The sequence below is a fragment of the Aspergillus costaricaensis genome, assembly GCF_003184835.1.
Source record: "Aspergillus costaricaensis CBS 115574 unplaced genomic scaffold BO79scaffold_14, whole genome shotgun sequence".
In the NCBI taxonomy this organism is placed as follows: Eukaryota; Fungi; Ascomycota; class Eurotiomycetes; order Eurotiales; family Aspergillaceae; genus Aspergillus; species Aspergillus costaricensis.
In genome coordinates, this window is record NW_020291814.1 from 916,516 (window position 1) to 941,158 (window position 24,643).

General features: G+C 47.9%; 7 protein-coding genes across 7 annotated transcripts; 5 read left to right on the forward strand and 2 right to left on the reverse strand.

The window, feature by feature from the left end:
* Nucleotides 1-1,207: 1,207 nt before the first annotated feature.
* Nucleotides 1,208-5,792, forward strand: BO79DRAFT_287319 (pleiotropic drug resistance family ABC transporter; the record flags this gene model as incomplete). The annotated part of the gene is made up of 2 exons (XM_025688572.1): nt 1,208-1,895; nt 1,961-5,792. 2 exons carry the CDS (start codon nt 1,208-1,210, stop codon nt 5,752-5,754), a joined length of 4,482 nt encoding a protein of 1,493 aa, XP_025540239.1. The 3' UTR covers nt 5,755-5,792.
* A 1,874-nt stretch (nt 5,793-7,666) lies between these two features.
* On the forward strand, nt 7,667-8,780 carry BO79DRAFT_217472 (serine hydrolase domain-containing protein; the record flags this gene model as incomplete). The annotated part of the gene is made up of 4 exons (XM_025683367.1): nt 7,667-7,766; nt 7,843-8,098; nt 8,160-8,340; nt 8,403-8,780. 4 exons carry the CDS (start codon nt 7,667-7,669, stop codon nt 8,778-8,780), a joined length of 915 nt encoding a protein of 304 aa, XP_025540240.1.
* Nucleotides 8,781-10,817: 2,037 nt separating this feature from the next.
* Nucleotides 10,818-11,972, forward strand: BO79DRAFT_254797 (uncharacterized protein; the record flags this gene model as incomplete). Its single annotated transcript, XM_025686096.1, has 1 exon — nt 10,818-11,972. One exon carries the CDS (start codon nt 10,818-10,820, stop codon nt 11,970-11,972), a length of 1,155 nt encoding a protein of 384 aa, XP_025540241.1.
* Nucleotides 11,973-12,822: 850 nt separating this feature from the next.
* BO79DRAFT_217474 (uncharacterized protein) lies at nt 12,823-17,008 on the forward strand (the record flags this gene model as incomplete). Its single annotated transcript, XM_025683368.1, has 4 exons — nt 12,823-13,816; nt 13,902-14,262; nt 14,392-16,643; nt 16,767-17,008. 4 exons carry the CDS (start codon nt 12,823-12,825, stop codon nt 17,006-17,008), a joined length of 3,849 nt encoding a protein of 1,282 aa, XP_025540242.1.
* Nucleotides 17,009-17,514: 506 nt separating this feature from the next.
* BO79DRAFT_254799 (FAD-dependent oxidoreductase) lies at nt 17,515-20,210 on the reverse strand (the record flags this gene model as incomplete). The annotated part of the gene is made up of 5 exons (XM_025686097.1): nt 17,515-18,262; nt 18,328-19,082; nt 19,137-19,507; nt 19,572-19,846; nt 19,909-20,210. 5 exons carry the CDS (start codon nt 20,208-20,210, stop codon nt 17,515-17,517), a joined length of 2,451 nt encoding a protein of 816 aa, XP_025540243.1.
* A 452-nt stretch (nt 20,211-20,662) lies between these two features.
* Nucleotides 20,663-23,019, forward strand: BO79DRAFT_146993 (uncharacterized protein; the record flags this gene model as incomplete). The annotated part of the gene is made up of 5 exons (XM_025678494.1): nt 20,663-20,763; nt 20,838-21,225; nt 21,309-21,464; nt 21,556-21,606; nt 21,664-23,019. The coding sequence occupies 5 exons, from the start codon at nt 20,663-20,665 to the stop codon at nt 23,017-23,019; spliced, it is 2,052 nt and encodes a 683-aa protein (XP_025540244.1).
* Nucleotides 23,020-23,452: 433 nt separating this feature from the next.
* BO79DRAFT_217477 (uncharacterized protein) lies at nt 23,453-24,373 on the reverse strand (the record flags this gene model as incomplete). The annotated part of the gene is made up of 3 exons (XM_025683369.1): nt 23,453-23,692; nt 23,768-23,961; nt 24,190-24,373. The coding sequence occupies 3 exons, from the start codon at nt 24,371-24,373 to the stop codon at nt 23,453-23,455; spliced, it is 618 nt and encodes a 205-aa protein (XP_025540245.1).
* Nucleotides 24,374-24,643: the final 270 nt, after the last annotated feature.

Below are 24,643 nucleotides of genomic sequence, written 5' to 3' on the forward strand. Positions count from 1 at the left end.
TCGGGCCAATGGATATCGAAGATGAACAGCGGCTAAACCAAAAGAAGCCATCTTGGCGTCCCCGGATGCCGGAAGTTCGTTGCAAACTGTCACAAATAACGGTAATGGATGGGTAACAATACCAAAAGCAATTGCGTCTTCTCACGCTGCCGATCCTCTCTATCCATCTTCCCCTTAGTATTCTCTCGGTGGCCAGACACACACCGTGCACTTAACCGAGCGTGAAGAGCATGAAGGGAACGTGACAATCGCGTCTGATCTATCTATTGTACAAAATGATGGTGCAATCGGAAGAGTGTGAAGATGAACACTTCATCTGACAGGAAGAATGGTGCAGATGCAAACAGCGTCGAGTCGTGGTCTTTATGGCTGGCTGATCTCCACCCTAGAGACAGACACCAGCAACAGCTTAGTTACTCCTTATCCGAAGTCCTCTCACGGGTGCAACTACAACCGTGATCCGGATCATTCCACGTGTATTCAGCGATAAGCGAAGATCGCCCTTGGGCCATCCATGGAAAGTCCAGAAGTTGTGAATTCGCCCGACCGCCAGGCCCCCCCCCCCCCCCAGGGACACTCCCGTTCCCCGAAAGCTGGGTCCGCAGTCATGCTGGTTGGTTCGGAATCCGGAGTTTCAGCACAACTGCGATACCCAAGAGGGGATAGAGAGGATCAATTATTAATCAGAATTAGCCTTCTAACTCTCGGGTGGAAACCGTTACCTCCAGCCTAGCGGATATGATAGGGGGTCGCATAAGCCGCCTAACAATCTGATTCGGGTCCCCGGAGGTTCCCTGTGCACGCTAGGCAGATCATATGGCTAAAAACCATGGCGAATCTTCTGTCTGTCATTGCAACAATGGAGATCGGGAACTCCGCGAGCGGGTCCCTGGAACTTTCGTTTACCGAAAGACTAGGCCTATTGCTTCCAGTTCCAGCATTGTGGACCCCCGTCTTACACACAGCCCAGGAGTTACTTATAGTTGTTATATAACCTCCACTATCTGCTGGCCCCTTAGTCCGTCTCCATCTCGCTGAAAATTGAAAGATTATTTCTAAATCACTCGACTTGGTGGACTGGCGCAGTTTCGAATTCTTTATCAACACCTACTGCGTGGTTCATCCCTAGAGCACCGCAGGGCTCAACGGTCGGTGCTTGCTTTTTGTGCATGACGAAAGCAGCGTAAATCCGAAAAATCAAGCCACCATGTCGTCGTTCGTCGCCACGACAAATCCCAACTCCTCCCGGGCACAGGCGGTGGTCAGCCATAACCTGCCACAAATGCAGGGCAGCCCAGACTTGGACAATGCAGTCCATGGACCCCCCGGGAGCGCATACACTGAGAAGTCGGAACAGAGAAGTGAAGATGACGAAACTTTGCAAGGGAAGGAGGAGAAGATAGAAGCTCGGGTGGGCGACCTTGCTCGACAGCTCACGCGCCAATCAACTCGGTTTTCTACCAAAGGCACCCTTGATAATCCCTTTGCAGTCGACGATCCGGAATCGACGCTCAACCCTCATAGCCCCAACTTTAAGCCGAAAGACTGGATGAAGATGCTTCTCGCCATCAGATCTCGCGACCCCGAGCGTTACCCTGACCGTACAGCTGGTGTTGCTTTCAAGAATTTGAATGTTCATGGATTTGGGTCGCCGACTGACTACCAGAAAGACGTCCTGAATTCACTCCTTGAACTGGGCACACTGGCTCGCCGACTGATCGGAATGAAGATGCAAAAGATCCAGATCCTTCGTGAATTCGACGGTTTGGTGAAGAGCGGGGAAATGGTTGTTGTGCTTGGAAGACCTGGTAGTGGTTGTTCCACATTCCTCAAGACGATTGCCGGTGAGATGAACGGTATTGAAATGTCCGAAGACTCTGTGCTTAACTATCAGGGTATGTACCTCGATCAGAACGTTATTTTGACCGCATGTCTGCTAACATTGGTTCTCAACCTTCAGGTATACCCGCAAAAGAGATGCAAAAGTCATTCCGGGGTGAAGCTATCTACAACGCCGAGACCGATGTCCATTTCCCTCAACTCTCCGTTGGTGATACATTGAAGTTTGCGGCCCTCGCAAGGGCCCCTAGGAATCGCCTTGAGGGCGTCAACCGGCACCAATATGCGGAGCATATGAGAGACGTGGTCATGGCCATGCTTGGACTTTCCCATACAATCAATACTCGGGTAGGAAATGACTTCATTCGCGGAGTCAGTGGTGGTGAGAGGAAGCGTGTCAGTATCGCAGAGGCAACCCTCAGTCAGGCACCACTCCAGTGCTGGGATAACAGCACCAGAGGTCTTGATAGCGCCAATGCCCTTGAATTCTGCAAGAACCTTAATCTCATGAGCAAGTACTCCGGAACCACTGCCTGTGTCGCTATTTATCAGGCGTCTCAGAGTGCATATGATGTGTTCGACAAGGTGACTGTACTCTACGAAGGACGGCAAATCTATTTCGGACGAACCACGGAGGCGAAGCAGTTCTTTGTGGATATGGGATTCGAGTGCCCTGAGCGTCAAACCACTGCCGACTTTTTAACATCTCTCACCAGCCCATCGGAGCGCTTGGTCCGCCCTGGCTTTGAGAACCGTGTCCCTCGTACTCCAGATGAATTCGCAGCAGCTTGGAAACAAAGCAGTGCCAGAGCCGCACTTCTCAGGGAAATTGAAGAGTTTGAGCAGCAGTACCCGATCCACGGCTCTTCCTATGATGCTTTCGTGGACGCCCGGAAGGCCATGCAGTCCAAAAACCAACGCGTCAAATCTCCCTACACCATCTCAGTGTGGGAGCAGATCTCTCTGTGCACTGTTCGTGGCTTCCAACGTCTCAAGGGAGACTCCAGTTTAACTGTCAGTGCCTTGATTGGTAACTTTATTATTGCCTTGATTGTGGCGTCGGTTTTCTACAACCTCCCGGATACAACGGCCAGCTTTTACTCCCGTGGAGCTCTGTTGTTCTATGCAGTTCTCTTGAATGCCTTCTCCAGTGCGCTCGAAATTTTGACACTCTATGCTCAACGTCCGATCGTCGAAAAGCAGGCAAGATATGCATTCTATCATCCTTTCACGGAAGCCGTGGCTTCCATGCTGTGTGATACACCTTATAAGCTCATCAACTCAATCACGTTCAACCTTCCCTTGTACTTTATGACGAACTTGCGTCGCACTGCTGGTGCCTGGTGGACATTTTGGATCTTTTCAGTTGTCACTACATACACCATGTCCATGATCTTCAGAACTATGGCCTCCACCTCACGATCTCTCTCGCAAGCACTTGTGCCTGCGGCTCTTTTAATTCTGGGAATGGTCATTTACACAGGTTTTGTGATTCCCACTCGCAATATGCTTGGTTGGTCCCGTTGGATGAATTATATCAACCCGATCGCCTACTCCTTCGAAAGTTTCATGGTCAATGAGTTTTCTGGTCGCCATTTTACATGTTCCAGCATTGTTCCTTCTGGCGATGGGTATGACTCCATATCCTTGGACTACAGGATTTGCTCCACAGTCGGTTCCACGGCCGGATCGGCGATCGTGGACGGAACTTCCTACCTGAAACAAAGTTTCGAATACACCAAAGGACATGAATGGCGCAACATTGGAATCTTGATCGCCTTCATGGTATTCTTCTGTTTTGTCTACCTTGCTAGCACCGAATATATCTCCGAGGCAAAGTCCAAGGGTGAAGTCCTCTTGTTCCGTCGCGGCCACCAGCCAAAGCTTGGCGAAGCCGACATGGAATCTTCAGCTACCCCTGGTGGTGCTGTCAAAGGCGACGCTCCCGCCCAGGGCTCGGAAGTTCGCATTCAGAAGCAAACGGCTATCTTCCATTGGCAAGATGTGTGTTACGACATCAAGATCAAGGGTGAACCTAGACGCATCTTGGATCATGTTGACGGCTGGGTGAAGCCCGGGACTTGCACCGCCCTGATGGGTGTGTCGGGAGCCGGTAAGACGACATTGCTCGATGTCCTGGCCACGCGTGTCACGATGGGAGTTGTCACGGGAGAGATGCTCGTCGATGGACGGCCACGCGACCAGTCATTCCAACGCAAAACCGGCTATGTACAACAACAGGATCTGCATCTACCTACTTCTACCGTTCGCGAGGCTCTCCGGTTCAGTGCTTTGCTGCGTCAGCCGGCCCATGTTAGCCGAGAGGAGAAACTGGACTACGTTGAGGAGGTGATCAAACTCCTGGGCATGGAGCCTTACGCGGATGCGATCGTTGGTGTGCCCGGAGAGGGATTGAACGTGGAGCAACGCAAGCGACTGACGATTGGTGTCGAACTTGCTGCCAAGCCGCAGTTGTTGCTTTTCCTGGATGAACCTACTTCTGGTCTTGACAGTCAGACTTCATGGTCAATCCTCGATCTTATTGATACACTTACTAAACATGGACAAGCCATTCTTTGCACCATCCACCAGCCTTCTGCCATGTTGTTCCAGCGCTTTGACCGATTGCTCTTCTTGGCGCGTGGCGGAAAGACGATCTATTTTGGTGAAATCGGCGAGAATTCCAACACACTGTCCAGCTACTTCGAACGCAACGGCGCCCATCCATTGGCCGAGGGAGAAAACCCGGCAGAGTGGATGCTTGACGTTATTGGGGCAGCACCAGGTTCTCACACAGACATAGATTGGCCAAAAGTATGGAGGGAAAGTCCTGAACATACGAAAGTCAAGGAGCACCTTGCAGAACTGAAATCGACCCTATCTACCAAACCCGAGGACAACTCCGACCCGGAAGCTTTCAAGGAATACGCAGCAGGCTTTGGTGTCCAGCTTTATGAATGCTTGCTTCGTGTCTTTGCCCAATATTACCGCACACCAAGCTATATCTGGTCGAAGACTATTCTCTGTGTTCTGTCCGCCCTCTACATTGGATTTTCGTTCTTCCACGCTCCCAACTCTCTCCAGGGCATGCAAAACCAGATGTTCAGTGTGTTCATGTTGATGACTATCTTTGGTAACCTGTGCCAACAGATCATGCCACACTTTGTCACTCAGAGATCACTCTACGAAGTCCGAGAACGCCCATCCAAGACCTATTCCTGGCAGGCATTCATGACGGCCAATATTTTCGTGGAACTGCCATGGAATACCCTGATGGCCGTTCTCATGTTCGTCTGTTGGTACTACCCGATCGGATTATATAACAACGCGAAGCCCACTGATTCCGTCAATGAACGGGCCGGTCTCATGTTCCTGCTTATTTGGGTCTTCCTTCTCTTTACGTCGACCTTCGCCCACATGGTGATTGCTGGAATCGAGCTTGCAGAGACAGGAGGTAATATCGCGACGTTGTTATTCTCCCTTTGCCTGATCTTCTGTGGTGTTCTTGCGACTCCATCCAACATGCCTGGATTCTGGATCTTCATGTACCGGGTGTCCCCGTTCACATACCTGGTATCTGCTATGCTCTCAACAGGCCTTTCCGGCACTACCGTGACATGCGAGGCCGTCGAGTATCTGTCATTTAATACGCCTGAAAACCAGACATGTCAGGATTATATGTCATCGTATATCAGCGCCAATGGGGGTTACCTGTTGAACCCATCAGCCACATCAGACTGCCAATTCTGTACTATGAACAGCACGGATACCTTCCTTGCTTCAGTGGTTAGTTACTTCTCGGATGCTTGGCGCAACTTTGGCTTGATGTGGGTGTATATCGCCTTCAACATTGTCGCGGCGGTGGGTATCTACTGGTTGGCTCGTGTGCCGAAGGGCAAGATGGTGGCTAAGTGATCTGTGTACGTCGTGTCATCCTAGCTGCATGATGGCAGTTCGGGACTCCTTTTACCCTTCAACATCATATATTTCCAATTACAATTTCTTTCAACTTCACTGTTCATTGTTTATTGTACGATCTTCAGAAGATTGTCCATATTACTTTTCTCTTCGTGTCGCTCGTTTTCCAGCTGACTGTCCTGAGACGTACTTCTTGGACACTCACTGGACACTCCGTTTTTTGTTGATTTCGATTCTGTTCTGCTGTATACTTTCTCTTTCTTCAACAGTTGTACAGATAGAGCTATACACTATTAGACTTAGACTGCAACAGCAATAATCAAATTTGGCTTATATTATCACCCGTTCCAGTGCTTGGGTTGCATGAACTGATTACATTATAAAAATTTCATAGCATATAGTAGGCATCGCCCAACATTTCCAATTCAAGACTACCCATCACAAACACAGACCTTATCGCATTCTCCGAAACCACAAGACTTCTATTCGATAAGACGAAATCTTCAGTTGTTTCCCGATGCCGTCCGTCATGTCGGACGATAAGCATATTGCCGACCAGTAAGTCCTCTATAATAGTAGACTATCGCTTTCCATCCCGTTATCAGTAACATCTATATTAATGATACCCTAGTCAAAAGAAGTACTGACTATGTGTAGTTGACATAGGATTTTACCACTGTCTACTATTAGCCTGAAGTATGAATGAACAATATAACAACCTCACTTAGGTTAGTACGTGCAGTTCCGAAACATACTGGATGTCTATATGGATTTAACCCGAATAAGCGATCCGAAGTCAATAATGGAAGGCAGCAGAACGAGAAGGGTTACTCCGGGCGCAAGGTAGCAGGGACGGGTATGCTTTGAACAATCTGAGTCGCGACGTTTACAACATGAAGATGAAGAGGATAGGAATGTATCTGGTCAGGCAATTCAGTTATCTAGTATTGAAGGCACACATTCTTGCTAAGATAGGCTGCAGAGGATAGATCACCCCGTTACTAAAGGGATAGCAGGCTCCAGAATTCTAACTAGGGTGAAAATGGAATAATTTCCATGTTGATCAGAGTGCATGTGACCGGACAGAATATGAATAAAGGGGGGAGACAAAGTGTAGTGATTGTGAAGAGCAATTCGTGAAAATGCGCCCTATGTTGTCATCCGGGGTATTAAAGCAATGCTGCTCACCTATATGGCTCTAAATCGTAAGCTCTGGGTCTCTGCAGAGTGCAGATACAAGAGGGGTACTAGAGTGGTTGAAGGATGCTAATAGGACTAAATATAGTTTGGAACCATGGTATTTTCAGGAAACTTTGATATATGGATATCCCAAGTCCTAACAGCCTCGATTCTGCCATTCTGTGTAAGTGTGTATGCAATGTCTGAAAGCGGGTGGGGCGGCCGAAAATTCTCCGCCAAACCGCCGAATCACCCTTTCGCTAGAACCACGATCATCGCGAACGGACCGAAATAGGCAAAAATTTCGAGATGGGTGGAGTACCCCAAGGCAACGGCGTTACCCGTTTGTCTCACTTTATCAATGAGTATCTAATAACGGAAAACAAGATTGAAACATGTGGCATTTTGTGGAGTACGAGGCTAACCGGGAAGTGATACATGGGGTTATGGCAATCTAATCCTTTCAGGGAAAGCAGGTTTCCTACTTGGGCCAGATCGCGAACCCTGGCACTTGTTGATCTTCTTCGGAGTCGAAGATTACTTCAACTGATTTGGCGGTTCTCATTGCTTCCAAACGGGCATATGCTATAAATGCGGGCCTGATGGATTGTCCTGGTGCTAAGTCTGGTGCGATACTTATACCTCTTTCATGTAAATCAAGAAATCGTTCGTCGCCAGTATATCCTGGATTGCAGATCGATTTTGTCATTGGCACCGTTGATCCTCCAAAATGACTTCTTTTGAAGAGAAAGTAAACTTGCTCCGTCAGTCATCTGAGAATGGCAGGAAGCCCCTACCACGGATGACACTAGGGGCTATCAATAGTGATGGTATGATCCTAGAAAACTGCTATTGTCTACCCTCCCTCCAAATACGTGCTGCTTGCTAACATCATACAAAACCAAGGCTCCTTGCACTATGCTAAGACATTTGGAGAGAGTTCGTTAGACTCTACTGATACTGACGCCGTACATTGGGTGGCCTCTTGTACCAAGCTGGTGACTACCATTGCGGCAATGCAGTGTGTCGAGCGCGGTCTGCTAGATTTGGATGGGAATATCGCTAATGTGTTACCGGAGTGGGCAAGTCCTCAAATCCTGACGGGCTTCGATGCGAACGATAATCCCATCTTTCGGGCAGCCACCAAACCTGTTACCCTACGGTATTTCGTACTCTTCCTAATTTGAATGAATGTAGGATCCAGGTGTACTAACTGCTAAAAGGCGCATGTTAACCCACTCCAGTGGTATGGGTTACTTCCACATGGATTCTCTGATGACACGCTATCACGAACAGCAGGGAAGCCCTCCTCTGGTCCAAACATTTCGCCAATACCAATTCTTATATTTTGAACCGGGTGAACGATGGATGTATTCACCTGGCATTGACTGGGCAGGAGTAGCAGTAAGTTCTGACGTCTTAATCATTCATGAATTAGGCCAATTGACAATGCATGGTTCAACAAGGTCGAGCGAGCTACTTCTATGAAGCTGGGCGACTACTTGCAGCGCCATGTTTTCGACATTGTTTCCGTCAAGGATGCGCCATTTCACCTAGAGCAGAGAGAAGATCTACGGGCCCGTAAAGTCAAAGCTTGGCTGCGCACAGATCATGGCCTGGAAGAAGAGAAGAATCAGATCTTCCCCGACCCCATTGTGGAAGACGTAGGAGGTGGTGGTCTATACACAACCGTGAACGAGATGCTTAAGATTTGTCAAGGTATACTTACAGCACAATTTCTGCGTCCTGAGACCATTGAAGAGATGTTCCAACCTCATCTGGAGAGTGCTTCTGGCCTTGAGCAACCGGAAGATTATTCGTTCGCGCCGCACAATGCCATATGAAATGCTATCCCACATGACATACCGGTGGATTTTGGGATCGGTGGTCTGCTGAATAAAGCTAGGATCCCGCAGCGTCGAGAAGTAAATTCGCTCTCATGGTCGGGGAAACCAAATTGCTACTGGGTTGGACCTATAAGTAACCCATCGTAGTTGACTAACGTACCTTAGTGGATAGACATTAAGAGAGGGGTTGCTGGGATATATCTTTCCCAGCTTTTACCGACCGGAGATCAAAGTGCTATCGAACTGCTAAATGAGTTCGAAAGATGAGTGTACTCGCGTTTAGATAATCGGGATGGCACAGCAAAGCAGAAAACAGCTTTATGATCTTGAATACAGTAGGTTCGGAGTTTAGTATGGCAAATTTAAGAGGAAGCTTTATCATGTAATCAGATAAATCGGATTAGAAGATCCGCCATGACTTCGAATCACTTACTTATATTAGGAATTGTTTCCTAATTCTGCTTATCATATTTTAAGATATATAACAGGAATCTCCGAGGTATTAATTTAGGAAAGCTCCAGAATGAAGAGGATCAGATTTCTTATTGTTTTATTTTATTGATTTATTTACTGTTTGTCATTTTTTCCTCATTAGTACCATTGTGTATCCCCTGTAGAGGTTGGAGTTGATTCATACATTTATTTTTGCTTGACTAGCATTTGCTTTAGAGTATCACATGGTTGAGTTAATTTCGAGTCACGGTGTTTCTAAACCTATCTAGATAAGTTTTGTTGTTCCAGTCTGACACTGCCCCGCTAACTCCTGAACCTGTCGCGGGCGGGTGCCCAGCACACTACATTCGTGGTCGTCTCAAACGTACCAAGCATTTGGAGGGCATCCATTCTTGGCGGCTTTACCCTTTGAGGCGTCGGCGTGTTACTCTATTTTTGTAATACCGAGCGATGGATGCTCCCAAGTTACACCTGGCCTAGGACTGAGATTGTAATAAGGCACGACACAACTCGTTCTCATATACCAGGGCACCTGTAATTATTCTAAGAGCGCCAAATATGCGTTCCATGAACTTTTATCTAGCCTTCCCTCTTACATAAAGTAGAATATGTCATCCATGGGCCTTGGCTAGATCTAAAACAGCGGAAGTAACCTTGTCAGGGCACGATGAACTACGAGCGGGTCACGAAATCAGCCTCGCCGTCTTCTTTACTGCTTTGGGCAGTTGAGGGTAGAAGTATTTTTGTAATCCAATCAAACAGATTCTATGAATCTTAGAGTATCACTTGTCTTACACCTTATGACGGATATCTTTTCTCCGTGAATTCACCGAAGATGAAAGGCCGTTTATGATGCACATACTAAAGGCCTTGGCCTTCTTAATCTATTATAAGCTGATCGGAGTGAGTTGGCAATCGGCGATGGGTTGGATGGCCCACCTCACAACTGCAGGTATGGAGGGAATAACACGGCCATGAAGACGAAAATGAAACATGGGGTTGGAGTTGATTTTTCTGAGCTGGAGCACCTCAAAGCATCCGGCACCTTGTTTAAGCAATGAATACCGGTGTCAGAACCTTAGCATGGCATAACTATCTGTCAGGGCCCGAAAAAAGCGCAAGGACCATGAAGCGAGGCACTAGCCTCTTAAAGACGCAATTCAGATACGGGGCACAAGCAAACCCATACAATGCTGCCCAGGCAGCCACAATATTAGTCAAAGATGGCTGTGTATATCCACTTTGGCAATGTGGTCCCTGCTCCAGGCTATCATTTACGGGTCCTAAGTGGCCAGTGCTCAGCTGAGAGAGCCCTATCTTCCGTATTCGTATTTGACCTCGGCAGGATGTTACTTTGGTGCACCCTGAAACAAAGAATATCCAGGAGAACAACACAAACGGCGGAAAGTATATACAGAGCCCTGAAAAGGAAGAAGAAAAAAGAAATAGGGGCGACTGCTGTGCTGTGTCATTAAAGAGACAGACGTGCTCCAGGAGGATTGGACGTAGCTTTTCTTGCTCCACAGTGCTCTTTTCAAGAATCTTGACAACTACAAACATCGTCACACCTGCAAGCACATAATGGCGATGCTTAATCTGGTCTTTTCTGCTTCTTACCTCTATATATTTGGTACTATATTTTTTGACATAGTTCACTTTCTCCTGCACAAATGCTCGAGATCTCGCTGGCGAATCCTCCGCTTTCTTTCCCGCTGTCACCAGTATCATCACCTCTACTACCCCCGATCTCTTCAATTCAATCAGCGATACGCCAAACCAAATGCCTTGATTGCTCTTCCTCTCGAGCTAATATGTCAGTTGCTCGGAAGCATCATCGGCTGGATCCTTGCTACCACCCTGAATTGTTATATTAAACGTCTCGATTCGAAGGCCCTTTCTATCGTCCTCGTCGTACAAACCGTTCGATCTCTTTTGGTCATTATTAGTAACGGCCAGGACTCCAATCATATCGCACTTGACAAAGTACCCAAAGATCATAGCTGGGCATTTGTGGGACCGGAGTACCACTCCTTGCACCATATCTACCCAGATCGGTATATGGGGTCTATGGTGAAGCTGTTCGACTGGATTGCGGGTACTGCATACGCGCTGAAGAACAAGACGGTGGTCATGACGGGTGGATCGGGGGCATTTGGACAAGCGATGGAGAAGCAATTACTCGCCGAAGGGGTCAAAAGCATACACAAGTTGCAGTTCGGCAGAGACTGGGACAATGGGAACTTCTCGCGTGTCGGTACCATCTTTCGAGAGGCAGATATCATCATTCTCGCCCACGGAACCAAAGGTCCAGATTCCATGGACTCAAACTGCATGTCATCAGTTCGTTTGATTGAGCTGTTCATGCAACAAAAGTCCGCACAGTCTCAGAGAACCAAGGTTCTACCTGAAATCTGGTACGTCGGAAGCGAAGCAGAACTTCATCCTGCTTGGGGTGGGCCTGAGATGGTACGATACACTGCGTCAAAGAGAGCATTCTTACCCTACGCTCGTGCTCTGTACAAGTCAGACAAGGTAATATATCGACATATCGTCCCTGCAGCATTCGATTCTCGTATGGGAAATGCAATTGTGTCGGCTGACTGGGCTGCGCGGTGCACAATGTCGTGGATCAGACGGGGAGCTTATTATATCCCAGTCACATATACGGGGCTTGCATATCTGCACTTTTTGAAGTTTTTGTTTGGGCCCTCGGCAGATCCGACATGGGTAAGATAGGAGAATTCTAGGGGGTTGCATTTCTTGAATGGGTATATTTAACCTTTCTTTTGGTTTTTTTTTTTTTTTTTTTCTTTTTCTTTTCTCCGTGTATGTAAGCGAGCTGCTCCAAGGTTTTCGGCGTATAGAATACTTGAGGCGTTGTACATGTTATATATAAGATTTGGGATGTACTTTAGACCGATATGGCCGTCCCAGGTGCACTGAGGCGGCCCCTGTGTGATACCCCTTATTGATTCTTCCGCCGACCACATCAATACATCAATAGAAACAACGTGATTTCACCTACAGTCCATCATCCGTTCAAATAAAAAGCAAAGAATGGAAACAAAAACATACAACAGAAGGGATTCGCTGGTGGTCACCCACCCAACTACTAACCTCCCGGCGTGTGGCTTAAGTACGGCTGAGCGGACGGGAAGCCCTGTTTTCCACACCCTGTGGTCGTATGTACTTGATAGATCCATAGCAATCAGTGATATACGGCCGAGAATGAGTAACAATCTCCAACAATATGATTCTGTTCATGCAACATCGTACTCCGAGGGCCTCTGTCAGGCACAAATGTGCAGGTTGGCAGTCGTCGTGGCCGCAAGGCAGGAAGACACCCCAGCTTCTGTAATCAGAAGCAGCCAGTCAAATTCCGACGATAAGATTAGCCTGGGGGAAAGGCGCAATCCAGAGCCGCGCTAATAGACTAACTCGCTGCTGCGCCTTCTCCATATAGGGCATAGTTGCATGCGCCGGCGTATATAAAACAACCGAACCTGCCACTACCGACTGACTGGCCCCCGAATAGCACCTTGTTTTTTTCTTTCATCACCTGTACTGCCCATACTATATCCACAGAATGCCAACAGAAGCTTTCCACCACCTCAGTCGTGCTCATTTTACAATCGCAATTATATGCCCGCTTCCCCTGGAGGCAGAAGTGGCGATACCGCTGTTTGACACGGTCTACGATAGAACTGTCTATGAAAAATACGGTCCTGTACGAAATGACCCCAACCACTATACGCTGGGCCGCATTGGCTGTTACAATGTGGTTCTGGCCCACATGGGTGGTTGTGGGAAAGCCGAATCGTCCAGCGTGGCCAGTAATATCAAACAAAGCTACCCGGGCATCGAACTGGCCCTTTTAATAGGGATCTGTGGAGGAGTGCCTTACAGGACGGACGTGGGTCCAACACAACGCAGGAGAGATGTTTTCCTCGGCGATGTGATAATTAGCAGCGCGATTATTCAATATGATTTGGGGAAAAGACTTCCGCACCGATTTGTGCGCAAGAATACGTTAGAGTCCAATTTAGGGCGAGCGAGTCTGCAGATCCGATCATTCATGACCTGCTTAGAGTCGCGTCATGGCGACCTCTCCAAAGACCAACAGGGGCATCTTCAGACTATACAAGGTAGCAAGGATGTGCCATATCCTGGTATCAAAAGCGATATCCTATTTAAAGCTGAATACAAGCATCGCGTACGCTGTCTGTGTATGAGTGATGCCAGCGGGGACCAAAGTGTCGTGGACCGCCGTCGTGTGGACTCTGATGGGACTCCGTATATCCATATTGGCCGGCTTGCCTCTGGAGATACTGTGATGTGCTCTGCCAAGGATCGAGACAAGATTTCCAAGCGCGAGGAAGTTCTTGGTTTTGAGATGGAAGGGGCTGGCGTATGGGACAATATCCCTTGCATCCTGATCAAAGGAGTAAGCGACTACGCTGATAGCCATAAGAATGATACTTGGCAATACTTCGCAGCTGCGAGTGCAGTGGCTTGCATGCGTGCTCTCCTGGATCAGAATCCCATTCCGAATGTGACATCATCAGCGGGCCTGGCCCAGGGTATGTAAGCAACTATTGTGTTCATAGCTTCCATTAGGTTCTTTTAGCTGTGTACTTTACTGAGCGTCAATTGATTACCCTCCAGATATTATTGCCTCCCAGTTAAATCCGCGAAAAAGACCCGCAGAGACTTCTGAAGACTCCAGTAACGAACGGGAAAAGGCGTGCCTTGATCTGTTAACTTTCCCCCAAGCCGAGTATCGCCTGGACGAGATTATGGATCCCCTCAATACGACATGCACTTGGGTATTAGAACGACCAGAATATAAGACATGGATGAGCGGGGAGGATTTAAAAAGTCACGGAGGATTTTTCTGGATCAAAGGGAAGCCCGGAGCCGGGAAGTCGACGCTCATGAAACACCTTCTTCCAAACTGGAAAAGACACAATCATCTCCTCTTTCTTTTTCCATGCCCAAGGGGTGGACTTAGAGAGGTCCACTGTGGGTATGTATCGCTCACTCTTGCATCAGCTTCTCTCGTCTACTGCCGTTCCATCGAGTGCCAAACAGCCCTACTTTAGCTTCGCAGCGAAGATGCTAAGTCAAGATGACGGCATAAATTGGACAATCCGAGACTGAAACATCAGCTGTTATCACTCATCCGATTGCTGAACAACCGCTACGTGTTCTTCTTTATTGATGCTCTGGACGAATGCGACCAAGCCGAGATGGAGGACATGATACCGTTCCTCGAGCACTTGGGGCACTCTTTGAATGCATGCGATGTTCATTTGAGAATCTGTCTGGCAAGCCGACACTATCCACAACTCAATATTGAACGTGGCATTGAGTGGGTCTTGGAGTACCAGCAGGAGCATCAAGGCGACATGCGGAAGTACGTTGAGACGAAATTGAAAGGGGGCAAGTCAAAAATGCTCCAAGAGATTAGAAAAGAAGTGTGCGCCCGAGCATCCGGTGTATTTCTCTGGGTTATACTTGTAGTTCGATCGCTAAATGATGCGTTCGCCAAGGGCAAAATCCACGCCGTACGTCAACGGCTGGATGAAATCCCAGACGGGCTTGATGAGCTTTTCACCGATATGCTGACCAGAGACACTGAGGAAATTGATGACCTTATCTTTTGTCTTCGACTCATCTTGTTTGCACAACGTCCATTGTCCAAGGATGAGTTCTACTTCGGGGTGATGTTTACCAAAAACGGCTTGATCAAAAGAGAAGGCGAATGGCACATTGATCCGCACATTGAGAACTTCATCCTCAACGTCTCCAAAGGCCTCGCGGAAATTACCCGCACCAAAGCTCGCATAGTACATTTCATTCACGAGTCAGTGCGAGATTTTCTACTACGACGGGACGGTTTTAGCAGACTCCAGGCTGGGTCGAGCGCGAACACAATCGGGAACGCCCATAACGAGCTTGCAAAAATCTGCTTTCGATACATCTGTGAATACAAGCTCGTGGCCGCAAATGGCGTTCCAAGACGCTATGAATGGCTACGCTCAGCCAAGAGCTGGTATCTGAATTCAGAACACCCTTTCCTCAATTATGCTATCCATAGCCTCCTGCCTCACAGCAATGCGGCTGAGGCTGGAGGCATTTCGCAAGCTGCCTTCCTGCAAAAGTTCTCTTTGTCATTCCAGGACTTCAAGGACATCCGCAATGCCCTTGAGCAATGTCTCATTCGTCATTATGGACCCGAGGTGACGGCTCTATACGTTCTAGCAGAATTGAACTTGGACCACCTCATCCGCCTGGAACTTCTACGTACGCCACAGATGTGGAAGCAAATGGGAAGGTATCACAGCCCAATGGGTGCGGCTGTCTACTTGGGTAACACACTTGCAATCAGGGCCTTACTTGGTTGCAATACGAGTTCAGATGCCTCTGTCGACAACTCCTTGCTTGAGGCTGGGGTTATTGATCGTATGAAACAATATGTGGTCAACAGCAAGCGAATCAAGATGAAAAGAGGTTCTATGGCTTTGTATCTGGTGGAGTACGCTATTAAACGTGGTCATGTAGCCATATTAAAGCTCCTCTACCTCACGGGCAAAATCGATCTGAACCATAAGCTCAACTGTCGTTCGCTACCGCTTATCTGTGCGATTAAGTGTTCCAAGGCAGAAATCGTGGAATTTTTGCTCAGCTGTGATAGAGTCACTATTGCCAGCCCCACAAACGCTTTGCGTATTGCGATCATTCGAGGTATAAGGGATATTTGCAGTGCCCTACTTTCCTCCCCATACAGTCTTCGTTGGTTGGACTCCTACGGGGGAGTTGCCATCCAGTGGGCAGTAATTGGAAACAACGGGTCTACAATGAGACATCTCCTTGAGCTTGGTTGCGACGTAACGCTACGCGATAGAGATGGTCGAGATGCTTTGTCACATGCCGCCGAACAAGGCAAAATTGAGATGATGAAAATCCTAATTGAGAGCGGGGTTGTCGATATAGATGGGAAAGACAGTCAGGGAAGGACGGCTTTATCATGGGCCGCAGGACCACACAAAACAATGCTCTATCGTTCGCCTGACCCAAACATATGTTGGGATCAATTGCAAAAGGAAGTCATGTATGTGCTACTCAGCACGGGAAGAGTTGATGTGAACTCCAGAGACAAACATCAATGGACGCCCTTATTATGGGCCGTCCAGAGAAATAAACCAGTGGCAGTGGACATTCTTCTTGAGGCCTCAGAAACTGAGATTGACTGTAGAAGTGTGACGGGAAAAACACCACTTACGGTAGCCGCAATGTGTGGACATGAAGCCATGCTATGTAAGCTCCTGCAGTCAGGTCGTGTGGATGTCAATTCTCAGGATATTTTCGGGAGAACACCCTTATCTTGGGCTGTTTACCCATGTGGTATGTCTCCACGGCCTTCTGGACAAGACTTTCCGTCAATGTTCAGCAGGAAATGGCAGTACCTGGCAGACAGATCATCCCCGCATCGTGCAGTTCCGTTGCTGCTGGATTGCCCGATAATAGATGCCAGCATTCCAGATTCCTTTGGCCATCCAGCCTGGTGGTGGGCCCAAGCTTGGAGGATTGATACCCCCGCAGCCGTGGAATGGATTAAAGAGGAAGACAAAAAGGTCATGCAGTTGCTCATAGATCATCTGTCGAAAAAGAACAAGTCCAATGATAACGCAGTTCTGCCACTAGATAGGGAAACGTTGGAGCGCGAAATCCAGGTTGTTGCAGCGTCCTATACACCATATGATTATTGAAGGCGCCAGTGAGACATCTGACCCATTGATGTTTTGTTCAACAGTTCATCTATAGACAAGGTCCATCTATCAAGGCTCATGGTGCACTCCCCTTCTCGGCTGATATGGACGTGGTGCGGTGGCAAAGCTACATCTCTTCTCGTGTACATAATTACATTCAAGCAATAAAAAAATACGATTATCACGCTCACAGTAAGAGCCTAACGGGCTCAGCTCATATACTTCCTGTTACGCGTCAAAGTGGAACATGAGTTCCTTTCCAAAGGCATCCTTAGCTCGGGCTTGCAGGAGACAGGAGACCATCATCTTCGCGCATGACCCATACTACAATCTAATAATACCAAATACCTATATACTAATCTCAATTCCATTCTATACCATCTTTTTTGGTCATCTTCAAGCCTTGTAGGCAAGCTATCGGCTTTTCGCATTCGTATCCTTACGCAACAGACTGGCCGTGAAAGCTGCATACACAGCCGTCAGAGCATGCAGAATACAGTCATATTTCACACTGATGACTGTTTATCACGAACCAGTCTATGCATCATCTCTTCTCTCCAGCCCCAGCCCAGAGCAAAGGTGGCCCCAGGCCCAAGAGTAACTGAGGTCCCCACCAATCCCCCAACGGCCTCCAACCAAGAGAACGAGGCACCAGCATCTTTCAATTCGTTGAACTTCAACGCGAGCCATATAAATCCACTGGCCATGGATATCACTTCATCATACTGGAGGAACCTCGCAATGCCATCAGCAAATGAGGTGACGGGCGTCAAGTGGCCTCTCAGCCCAGGAAGAAAGGCACTAGCGAACGAAGTATGAGCCGGTGCAGTGCATCGAGCCCGGAGAAACGTAAGTCCAGAGATCAAGGCGAACGTGCCATATGCGTACCGGACGTAACGTATATCCTCCTTACGTTCTTCTTTCTGTTGTGGCTTCTTCTTACTCCCGAAAGCTCTCTTGACCAGACGATGCAAGGGAGCCTGTAGCAGAGGTACGACGACAGGAAACAATTGCCAAATGGCATTGTAGTTGCGGCGCGATTCAACCGTTGGAGTTACGAAGTTTGCGAATGTGGGGAGATAGTATCCCGTTAGCATGGCGATCAGCAAAGAGCTCGAGGCCTCCTGCGTTATCTGATGCTTTGCCCCCGGTAGAAGGCTTGAAAGGGGCGAGCGGATATGTTCCAGTGCGTAGTAGATTGGAGCAAATTTTCCAATGCCCTTCAATTGGGACGCGATTCCCGCGGCTATCGGGCTATTTGGTTTTCATTTAGCCTTATTTACTTGTGGAGGGGAGGATTTTCAGGTAGGTGAACTTACAGTATGAGCTCATACCAGGAATGTGCCTTGCGATAACTTTCCAACAGCCATATTCCGTAAATGGGGCCAATGTCGGCCATAAATGATAGCATTTGAGTGCGGGATTGCGGATCAGATCCACTGATAGAAGGCAAGAAACACGTAATTGCAGGCCGAAAGAGCTTGTCCAGGAATGGGATATTATAAAGTGGTCTGGTTAGGCTGAGTGCCTCCCCATTCTCTGCAGACCATATGCCCTCTACAAATAGAGACACCATGAATGGCCCAGTCTGAGTTATCAACGCCCCCATTGCCTTTTGCGCAGCAGCATAACAGGCAACAAGAGGAATGATTGAAAGAGCACGCTTCCATAATACATTATCCCGTTTGAAGACACTGTTGTCATCATCCAGATACGGCATGGTGCATGCTAGCGACTTTGGTGGCAGAGGTAGACCGTCGATCTTTGCTGCTCCAACAATTGTAGCGGACGTTTTATCGACCAAGTATTGACTAAGATATGGAAGAAGATAAAGCCCAATGATCTTTTCTTTGAGACCAGCTAGAGCCTCTATTCTGGTCAAGTCATAAGCTGACTGCGAAATATGTTCAAGCCGTTTCTGGCGGATGTTCTGCCATGCTTGCAGGCACTGGTGGATATCCCGGACATCTGTCCTAGGTTTTGTAGGGCCCTTCAATAATCTAGAGAGGCTGTTTGCAAGCGATGCAGCGCTCTCAATTGCACTGTTGCCCCCCTGGCCCAGATTTGGTGTCATCTATAACCAATATCTTAGTTGAGTCTCTGGTAATGCTTGAGAGATTAGACGCACCTTATGGGCTGAGTCACCAATGCAAACATATCGATCGACACACCAATGCTTATAGACAGCCTCTTCAAGGGGTACAAAAGTTCTGACAATTGCTCTTTTGTTGATTTCAGCAAGCGGTACGTTGGGAGTTATTGGCTTCTGTAGATAGGGGCCAAGATGGCTATCGATCTCATCTTGACTGAATCTTGGAATTTGAGATGCGGGGTAAGTTTGGTCCATTCTAGTGAAGAAAAACCAATAAACGCGCCCTTCTTTGCCGATAATCGTGAGTATGGAATAGCCCTCCGCGAAGGTTCTATGTCCGTGTCCCGGTCTCAGTCCAGGGGTGGCTGAGGATATACCGAATACACAGTTGTACTCGGATGTCATCACTATATTGCATACGAATTAGTAAGGGTCATATGAAGCTTTTGCTTATGTATGGTGGAGTCTTACAGTTCTTCTCCTTCAGGGCTTCATGTTCCATCCCTCGAGACTCCATATACTGCCACATCTGTCGTCTCACTGTGCTCCGTACCCCATCGGCTCCAACAACAAGATCACCCTCATAGACGGATTGATCCGCACAACGGACCATAACCATTTCAGGGGTATGCTCTATCTCAGTCACCTTCTTGTTCACCATAACACGATGTCTTTTGTCTCCGAGGCCCTCGTACAGAATGCTGAGCAGAACTTGGCGATCAAGGAATGCAACCGGATAACCGTGTCTATTGAATCAGACTCGCCGCCAGTGTATGAAATCTGAGGACGACCGGATATATTGGCTTACCTTTCATATATAATTAGGGGAGCAACTGTGTCGGTGATGGGCTTGGCGTCATCGGTCCATGTGAAATTTCTAGTGAGAGGCTCAACTTGACTGAGAACGTCGTCGTAAAGGCCTAGTTGGTCCAGGATGCGTGCACCGTTTGGAAGAATACCAATAGATGCACCAACCTGGGGTGCAATATCCGCATGGGACTCCAGCACAACAAAGTCTATGTTGTTTCGAAGCAGACAGTGAGCGAGTGTAAGCCCGGCGATTGAACCGCCCACAATCACAACGCGGAACCTGGATTCGGAATCTGCCATGATATACTCTATAATTTCAGAGTATCCAGAGATGTCGCCCTAATGTGAATAACAGGCAGTGTGTGAGGGACCGACACGACTACGACGACTGGAGGTGCCATGGTCTTTATGTGTGTCTCCTCGGGTGGTCCCATCTAAAGTTAGTCAGTGTAAATTAGCATGATGGAGAAATCCAGCATGAGTGTTAGCACGCTCCACTTCGGTTACGCAAAGTGTCATGACTACGATTAAACTAAAACCATGGAAAAGGTCGATCAAAGCTCAATGTAGTTAGAAGGTAAAGGAGCATTTAGGTCCGTTCCTTCATGAAACGCAGTGGGTCCTATTCTCGAGCCGAGAAACCCGAGAAATCCGAAAACGCAACTTACAAGAAACCCGATGGTCCCAAGTCCACCTATACTCCTTTTTCTCCAGGAAGCTGTTGTTTTCGATTGTTTGTTATGGTTTCCATCATGACAGCCTCGCATACCCCAATCTCCACAACGAGAGATCGGAAACGTCGCGAACAGAAGCCCCGCGTTCTGTTGTCATGCAGGTTGTGCAGGGAGAGAAAGTATGTATTGATGATATAACCAAATGACGATTGATCTCTTTGCTTCTGTTTAACAATGCATAACATCTTCAAAGGCTGAGATGCAGTCGGGAACGCCCCTGCACAAACTGTCGGAAACGAGGCCAGGATGCAGCCTGTCAATACAATACCGAGCGTTCGAACGCCCGGACATCGGGAAAGCCAGAACCTACCGACGTCCACAATGAATTGCAATTCTTAAAGGAAAGATTGCTCTTCTTAGAAAGGCAGGTCACGCGGGATTGCAACTCTTCTTCCACGTCTCGGGATGATAGGCTCCATGTTGGCGAAAGTCCCAGCAGAGATTCTAGCGAAAGTGAGATAGCTTCGGCCGCATCACAAGTTCCCACAGGAAGAAGTTCCTTAACTGGTTGCTTCCTCACTGGGGAAAGTGGAACTCGATTCGTTAATCCAAGTCACTGGCAGGCAATCATGAACGATGCGGTGAGTCACACCAGCGATGTTCGGTCCTGCCTCTAGGAGGGGTTTTTCATCATGACATGTCATAACGTAGATGTCAGGCCCAGAAGCTCAACCGAAAAGATTACAACGATAATGATGGCCAAGACACTGATAGGATCTCCCGGCCGGAAGGTCCAGTCCTGCTACTGGGAATCTCACAGATGATGGACATGGCAGAGCTTTTAAATGCACTACCGCCTCGCGAAACTGCAGATATGCTCGTCGATCGCTGTCTGAACTCCAGGGAACCATCGCTAAGTACGTACTCAAACCCTTACAGTCTTACATACATCCTTGAACTACCTCGAGAAGGATCTAACAAGTTCTACAGTCATCATTCACGCTCCGACGTTCAAAAGCGAAGTACATTCCATCAATAACTGAGCTATAATATAATGATCTAACGCAGGTTTTCAACAGTACCGGAGATTCTGGGATAACCCCGCCGGAGCACCGGTCGCTTGGATCGCACTATTGTATTCAACCCTCTCTTGTGGGATATACATTCATCATACGGGAGATCCGAAAATGTCCTCGTTAGACTTGCCTAGAGCATTCTACGTGTACCGTAATAATGGTGCAGTTGCGTTGGCGAAGTCAAATTTCGCTACTCCGGGCCTTTATAAAGTTGAAGCATCCATCTTATACCTCGGCATCGAGTACCTCCAAAGCAACGACTATAAAACAGGACTCCCAATGTTGTTCAGCATTGTGTCGCGACTAGCAATCATGATGGGATATCATCGGGATCCTCAGCTCTACCATCTCCAGATATCGAGTTTTGAAGCAGAAATGCGGCGCAGAGCATGGCTTGTATTGATCACAATCGACTCCATACTCGCATGGCATACAGGTCTACCCCGGGTTATTAGCCAGAGTCTAGGCGATGTGAGGCGCCCCAGAAACCTTCTGGATAGCGACTTTGGCCCGGAAACTACTGTCCTTCCGCCTTCGCGCCCCGCAGATGAGGTGGCCAGCAACATTGTATACATGTCGGCAATGGAGCAGATGTTGTCTGTTGCCAACGAAGTCGGCGACAAGGCTTCACATCCTTCCCTACTCCCCGAAAGGACTCTTGAATTAAATATGAAACTGGAAAATACCAAAAGTCGCTTGCCCAGCATACTTCAGTTGCAGTCTCCAGAGATACGGGCATCAGATGACGAGACTGTGATCAAACAATACTGTTTGGAAATAACGTACCAGCGCGCGCGATGCATATTGCATCGCCATTACTTGACGGCCCTTTATCCAGAGCCTCATAGGGGACTAAGGTCCGTGTGCGTGGATGCAGCCCGGCAGGTTCTAACTCTCTATTCTGAACTATTCCAAGTTCTGGCCAAAACACATAATCAGCAGCTAGCGTGGTTTGGGGCATCTCGCTCAAATTCCGATTGCTTGACAGCTGCCATGGTAATATCATTGGAAGTCATAACACAATCGAAATATGGCAGAACTGTGGGAATTACACCCCAGGGTGATCTCATTGAGCTATTGAAGGCCTCCCAAATATCCTGGAGGAGCCCACCAAGACCATCATCGGAGACCCTCAAAGCTGCAGGTATAATTGGTGCAATGCTAGATCTATTAGGATATGGTGGGGTGGGTCCCTTGCTTGCCTCGTATGGGGCTCAAGAAGAGCAGCATAGTCGTAGAGCAAGCACAGAGGCGTTCTTACAGTCCCCAAGTATGATGCATGACATACTGACGGGGGATTCTGCGTTGGAAATGTTTGACTGGGTAAGGTGTACTGCTCCATTGCACCTATTACGCTGACCATGACACTTCAAGGCCCTTTGGGATCATGAGATGCAATATCTGAGTGCGGTGGAAAATTAATTGTGAGAATGCTGGTTACTTGCCATCTTATTAAATCCAACGGTGGATTGATAAGAACATTATTCGGTCAAAGGCATTCAGAGATACTGTCAGCATACTAAGGGAAACCCCGGGAGCATACTATACTAACCCGAAATTTGGGTAGTATGGCTGGATGCTTTATCTAAACCTTGGTTTATATACTCTGTTTATTTGAATCTGTACGTTCTATTGTCGTTAGGAAAATGCAGAGAGTTAACATTGATCTGATACAGGCTAGCTAACCGATCGAAGATCTATCACCCGACTCTTGCCAATAGTGATGAGAGCTATCTCTCGGCTTTTAGAGCAATAGAAAATCCAGCCTGCATATACTTGAGCACGAGCAAGTCTAAAGCTCAGGGAGTGTGTTATCGTAAGCAGTGTCCCATACAGCATTACTGTCCTCGCCTGTTTTGTGGAAAACGGTACAGAGGGCTGCGTCCTCAGTATGGCCTGCAAAGTTGATGTGTGCAGACTTCTCTTTGAAGTCACCATAATCGATCAGGTCGCCCGGGGTCGTGGGGATGTTGGAGACATGAAGCTGGATAATAGGAGTCACATTCTGACTGTTGTTTTGCTTGACGGGAATCTGGAAAGACAGGTGGTGTCATTAACAGAAACAACGCGGGCAAATGGTAATAAACCGCAGGAAATACGGACATACCGCTGCGCACGCATGAACAGGTCCGAGGTCTTGGGGATCGTTGTTTTTTTGGCGTTTACCAAAGGCAAGCACGTAGGTCTTGTCATCGTTTGGGATGTCCTTGGTAACGACAGTAAAGGTATTCAGAGACTGGGCGTTTTCTCCTGTCTCCTGTAGCTTGAGATCCCCTTCTTCGAAGGCAAGGTTGAATATTTCTGATCACTGTGTCAGTACTTATCAGAGGAATAGCATCGAGCGCTTTATAGATACAACTACCTGGGCCTCCGAGTCTAATCCCTGAATCCCACCAATGACTTTGGTCAATATTGACATGGTTCCCTTCGAGTGTTCCAACTCCTGTATTTCGCATCAGCCTGGTCTCTGAACGGTCTGTGGGTCGGTTCTGGCTTCAAGAAAGATGAACATATAATGAATCGACATACCGGCATAGAGGTATGCAGTGGTGTGGATATCCCAGACCGTCTCATCGTTAATGTTGTCGCTTGCAATCCAGGCAGGGGTCAAAAAGTCGGGGCTGGGAGGTGGAGCAAAGAAAATATACTTCTGTGCAGCACCACTGTTGTTTATCACCCTAAACCAGTGTTCTTCAGTCTCGTCTCCAGACATTTTTGCGGTATTCTAGTGTGAAATGAGTCTGTAGAAGGTGATTCGGTTGTCAATGAAGGATGAAATATTCTCATCGAGGGATTATACCGGGATTATATAGGAATGTGTGGGAGTTGCATGCAACCCTCCGCGCCCCCCGCCCCGTGTGGGGGTCAAGCTGAACCACGCAGCGACTTAGCTGGAATAATGACATGAATGAACGTCAGTCTATTGCTACAGTCAACTGCATGCAGATACAACTGTATATCGCGGATGTGTGCCGAAAGCATA